This window comes from Drosophila pseudoobscura, chromosome 2 (genome assembly GCF_009870125.1).
Source record: "Drosophila pseudoobscura strain MV-25-SWS-2005 chromosome 2, UCI_Dpse_MV25, whole genome shotgun sequence".
Taxonomy (NCBI): domain Eukaryota; kingdom Metazoa; phylum Arthropoda; class Insecta; order Diptera; family Drosophilidae; genus Drosophila; species Drosophila pseudoobscura.
The window spans coordinates 21,652,847-21,658,645 of record NC_046679.1 but is presented as its reverse complement, the minus strand read 5'-3'; the positions used below and the strand labels follow the sequence as shown (position 1 = coordinate 21,658,645).

The 5,799-nt window shown below is 41.7% G+C and overlaps 2 protein-coding genes across 2 annotated transcripts; one reads left to right on the top strand and one right to left on the bottom strand.

The window, feature by feature from the left end:
* The first annotated feature begins 1,572 nt into the window (after positions 1–1,572).
* Positions 1,573–3,187, top strand: LOC6897587 (uncharacterized). Its single transcript, XM_002137696.3, has 2 exons — positions 1,573–2,147; positions 2,225–3,187. Exons 1-2 carry the CDS (start codon positions 1,673–1,675, stop codon positions 3,037–3,039), a joined length of 1,290 nt encoding a protein of 429 aa, XP_002137732.1. The 5' UTR covers positions 1,573–1,672; the 3' UTR covers positions 3,040–3,187.
* Positions 3,188–3,339: 152 nt separating this feature from the next.
* On the bottom strand, positions 3,340–5,395 carry LOC6897586 (general transcription factor IIF subunit 1-like). The gene is made up of 4 exons (XM_002137695.3): positions 5,238–5,395; positions 4,194–5,173; positions 3,677–4,141; positions 3,340–3,617 (listed from the first exon to the last, which is right to left on the bottom strand). Exons 1-4 carry the CDS (start codon positions 5,265–5,267, stop codon positions 3,416–3,418), a joined length of 1,677 nt encoding a protein of 558 aa, XP_002137731.1. The 5' UTR covers positions 5,268–5,395; the 3' UTR covers positions 3,340–3,415.
* Positions 5,396–5,799: the final 404 nt, after the last annotated feature.

Here is a 5,799-nt window from a genome sequence, read left to right as displayed (position 1 = left end):
AATTTGCATAGGCATTGACGACGGCTAATTTTTCACCCGGATTGCGGGATTTTCTTTATGTGCTCAGGCATTTTATGCGTCTTTTTCACATTACTTTTTTTTTGCCAATAGGAGAAACAGTGTGCCCACACCATAATCCGAAGTGCAAATATCGATATGATCCAAGCTCGACCAGCTGATCCGCCAAACTATCGGCGCTCTTGATCCAAATTCTTTGAGTAATGGTTGAGACCAAAAAGGCCACATTTGTTAACAAATTAGGTATAATTTGGTATTATATTATTATCGCTAGACGAACGGAATCCAGCCTATGCGTTTCGCTGGATTCTGTGGTGACAGTGGCGTTGAAAATCTTCTCCCAAGGCGCCCGCACCTTGGTGAGCGACCTGCGCTCAGCGCACGACAGATCATTTAGATTATTATAAATATGCTCTGGATTTCCAAATCCCCTCCTTTTCTCTTGGTTCCTCTTTCACGACAGACGCACATTTCTTTTTTACGATAGTTGTTATATCTGGGCTCTAATTTGCATAGGCATTGACGACGGCTAATTTTTCACCCGGATTGCGGGATTTTCTTTATGTGCTCAGGCATTTTATGCGTCTTTTTCACATTACTTTTTTTTGCCAATAGGAGAAACAGTGTGCCCACACCATAATCCGAAGTGCAAATATCGATATGATCCAAGCTCGACCAGCTGATCCGCCAAACTATCGGCGCTCTTGATCCAAATTCTTTGAGTAATGGTTGAGACCAAAAAGGCCACATTTGTTAACAAATTAGGTATAATTTGGTATTATATTATTATCGCTAGACGAACGGAATCCAGCCTATGCGTTTCGCTGGATTCTGTGGTGACAGTGGCGTTGAAAATCTTCTCCCAAGGCGCCCGCACCTTGGTGAGCGACCTGCGCTCAGCGCACGACAGATCATTTAGATTATTATAAATATGCTCTGGATTTCCAAATCCCCTCCTTTTCTCTTGGTTCCTCTTTCACGACAGACGCACATTTCTTTTTTACGATAGTTGTTATATCTGGGCTCTAATTTGCATAGGCATTGACGACGGCTAATTTTTCACCCGGATTGCGGGATTTTCTTTATGTGCTCAGGCATTTTATGCGTCTTTTTCACATTACTTTTTTTTGCCAATAGGAGAAACAGTGTGCCCACACCATAATCCGAAGTGCAAATATCGATATGATCCAAGCTCGACCAGCTGATCCGCCAAACTATCGGCGCTCTTGATCCAAATTCTGTTACAATTCAAAGGGATTGGATTGAAGCCAACAAGCAGCAATTAATCATTTTTGCCGAAGTGTCATGCAAGTCCAAGGCCAGGTTACATGACATGTGGACAGTGCAGGCGATTGCAACCTGCCCACCAAACTAAATTACTCATTGCAATAATTAATAACTGTGGTTGGGGATACAGCTTAATATGTTTCCAAAAACGATTATTTTGGTATTTAAATTTCATCAGTGAGAAAGCCCATTAGGAGTGGCCCGTAATGGGTTAATTCAGTCGGCCCCTTTCCAACACTGGCAAATACTTTCCAGGTCTAGGTAACAAACCTACGAATCACTTTTACAACACATGCCGTTTCTTGCGTTAAATGCAAATTTAATTTCCGTACACAATCGTATAATTTGTAATACTTTGTGTTGAAAAATGGTGAATATTGTGGACCTAGCACCGGAGATGATCAGCACTATATTTGAATACCTTGAGCAATCGAAGGATAGACAATGTCTAGCCAAAAGTCATCCAGTATTTAAGGAGGCTATTGCCATTTACGCCGTCGAAAGCAAATGCTACGAGAAAATACAAATTGAGAGTTTGCCCATTGAGGATTGGTCGTTCATATTATCCGCATGCGGCTCAACTGTTCTGCACATTGCGTGTTATAGTGCGAATATTGCCTCGGCTGCCGTGAAGCTGGCATCCGAATATTGTCCCAACTTGAAGGAACTTATCATTCCAATACGCCACGAGTATTGGAACGAGGTTAAGCCGTTGCTAGTGGGACTGGAGAACCTGAAGGGTCTGATATTGAGGAATGACTACACTCCAATTGATTTAACGGACTTAGTGAAACTCCCCGAACTGAGAACCCTGCTATTGTTTGCGTTTAACCCTAAAGACGGTAAGTCTTGCCATTGTCTGGCAATATCCGTTCGAAATGTTTATACATATTGTACATATTTGCTGTGTCTATTTCAGTACTGCCAGTCGTCAATTTGTGGCAACTGACGAATTTATGTATAAGGAACGTCGACATTGTGCTCAACATCTACGAACTCTGCCGCGGCATGGCGCAGCTTGAAAGTATAGAATTGGAACAGGTTCACGTAAACTTTCCAGCTACTTTTATGCGTGATCCGCTGTGGGCCAAGCTGAGGTACCTGAAAATCGGGGTTGTACGTGTTTCAAGCGAAATGCCGTACTTACCGCAGCTGAAAATACTGTGCATTAAATGCCACTCCGATATAGAACTGGGCAAGATATTAGGCAGATCGGTCACGCGCTATTCAAACACCTTGCTGGCGCTGCGCTTGTATTGCACTGACAAATGCTCCAGCCATGAAAATAATGCCAAGACCATCGGACAACTAAAGGCCCTAAAATCGCTTATCTTCTCCAATCTGAATAATACATATTTGCACTTCATCAAGTCGGATCAGCTCCAGAAGGTGATCATACTATCCTCCAATAAAATAACCAACTCGTCAATCCTTATCCTACTCCGAGGGTGTAAGAACCTCCGATATCTCGATGTCTCTGGATGTAGGAGAGTAAACAAGAACGTTGTTGGTCCGCTCATTAATATTCTGAGGAAAAATAACGTTCAACCAGATGATCCATTGGTTCTTACTGTTCATTTAAAATCATTCGGAGATGTCAACCAAGGAACTGGGACTTCGAATTCGTATTATAATTTGTTGGTCGTCAAAATATGCGAAAATTTTATACGTGAGCGTCCCTTTACCGTACCTGATCCGCCCGTTGAAACTGAATACTTAATTAATACTGAATAATTAATTCAATTTAATGAAGTACCGAATAAGATGTATTTTTTTATTCAAATGAAAACGAAATACGCGGAAAGATTTACCATGGTATGTATGGTACCGGGTAATCGGTATGACAGCCACAAAAAAATAAAATTGTAATTAATTAAACGAATTTGAATTATTGTTAGAAATACAAATAAATAAATATTCTTTTAAATTAAGAAATCAGTGTTTCCTAAAGATAGTGTTCAGAATATCCATTGGCAAATCGAATTTAAAATATGTTAAGGTCAAGTTGATACTTTCCTTAATTAACAACACAAGTTTAAAAACTGAATTGATTTATTGATACATATTGTGCTTTGATAAGAACATTTGTATACATATGAAGGTGGAATTTCTATTTCATCGAGAAATAAAGTTTTCCCTGAATGGTAATCTTCACGGGATCGATTTTCTTCAGTATTTTCGTCATGGTCTCAACCAGACGGATTTTTGAGTCGGTTGTGGCTTTGTTTCGGAACTTGGAGAGCAGCTCGGTGGGTGTCAATGGCTTCCGCTTAAGGTAACGGATAACTGCCTCCTCGTTGACGCCATATTGGCTGAAATGTTAGCCATATTTATTAGTGTACTTTTGAAAAATAAACAATAGTTAACTTACTTAATTTTACGCAAAGAGATAGACGGTTCCAGTGGGGCGCTGATATTCTTCCTGGGAGCCTCCGCGTTGTTCGAAATTGTAGGATAACGAGTATTTCGCGGAGTACTGCCTATGCGCTTGGTGGAGTCTTTGCTGGAAGACTTTTTGGATGCGTTATACATTCGCTTCTCCTTCTTATTGAAGGTGATCCTCTTTCTAGGTGGCCCATTGCTGAGATCCTTTTCGGAGTCTGAACTGTCGGAACTGGATTCTATGGACGATTCTCCACTGCTTAAATTTGATGGCGTCTCCACCATGTGATTGCTAAATGCGCCGCCTTCAGCATTCTCCTCCTGGCTCTCGTCTTTCTGGTTATCCGAGTTTTCATCATCATCTTCTTCGTCTGAGTTGAGCAGCTTTCGTAGAGCTTCCTCTTCAGATACTCCCTTCAGGTCCTTGATCACCTTGGCTTCTTGATCGTGTTCACTGTGGAAGAAAAATGCTTTGTATGCATTTCTAATAATTATAGAAGGCTTACTCTTCACTGGAACTGGAAATGTAGTCCCTTTCACGACTGTCTACGTCACCATCGTCCGAGTCTTCGAAAGCCTCGAAAAACGTCTTCATATTAACCTCTTTTTTGCTCTTAGGTTTGGCCTTTTTGCCATCAGTAGCATCGATGATGCCGTTTTCTTTTTCCTTCTCTTTTTGCTTCACTTCTTCGCTTTCATCATCCGATTCGGATTCATCCGAGGTGACCATCCACTCGACCTCATCAGAGATCTTCAGACCGCTGATTCCTTCATCGGTTGCCTTATGGAGTTTAGCCGAATCGGCATCCGGTTCCTCCTCGTCGGTCTGGTAGCGACGGCGCATCATCAGGTTGAAAAAGTTAAGCGATTTCTCGCGACGACCGAACTCCAGCTCCACCTCTTCCGAAGTGAGGGTTTTGTAGCGCTCAATGGCCTGGAACGTGTACCACTCATGGAGGGGGTACGCATTGAACCTACCATCTGGGGCATGGGTGAACACATAGTATGCGGCATTCGCACCCACTTCCCCAGTACGAATGCCCTTGAACTTTTTCCCCATTTTGCCATCGATTTGCAACAACCAGGGCTGTGCCTCCGGTCTATACTTTTCGACCACGCTGGCTTTCTTCTTGCGGCGTGCACCCCCGTACTGACGCCAATTGTACTCTGTGCCGCCCCCAAATTTCGGATTTTTCTCTTCCTCGACCATAATTAGATGCTTGTTATTCTCCCGAGACATCTTCGCACTTTGCCATTGAGTGAAATCTACCTTCAAATTGTCATTGAATCGCATTATATGGCGGTTGTTGCGCACCTTTGGCACACGAATTATGAACTCCTTGACATCATCTTTAGGAGACTTTGCTGAATCTTCAAGAGCCTTTGCTGAATCTTTAAGAGCCTTTGCCGAATATTTGCAAGCTTTTGTGGTTGATGGAACAGGTGGTACTGCCGAGTTGGAGCTTCTTTTGGCACCGCTTGGACGCTAAACAGTAGATGGATTTGATAAAATCCATTGTAGATATTATAGAATAAAAAGAAAAACTTACTTTCAAGCTTTTACAATTGTTTGTCGACATATTTTCCGCTATAACAGTAATTATAGCTGCGAGTTACTTTGACGAATGATAGAACACTCTATAGAACTCGATAGAACTATTTTCTTTCAATACTATTTTACCAAATTCGGAGCAAAAAGTCCAGGCCTTCTGAGGGGCCTACTATTCGCTTGCTTTCAAATTCAAAAAGCTGCTGGTTTGTCAAATTGTATCCTATATAGCAATTATTAGTAGTTTTTTAGAATGCACCAATTTGCACCTCCTCGTGTAGCCCATAAGGAATCCTTCCTAAGAAGAAATAACAAAATCGAATAAAGGCTTTTTAGGCCATCGGCATTCGCCTGTGAACCAACCAGCAGTCTAGTTGTGGCATGATTTTAAAATTAATTTTGTCAGAGCCCCAAATTAACCCGCTTCTTTGATTCCACGAAATTGACATCTCTAAATATAGTGGGGAATTAGTGAATTTGTGTGCTTCAACAAGAAGGTGAAGAGGCCGAACAGAAACATTCTGGTTTTGTTTCTAGAAAATTACCGGAGTGCCTCTGTATTT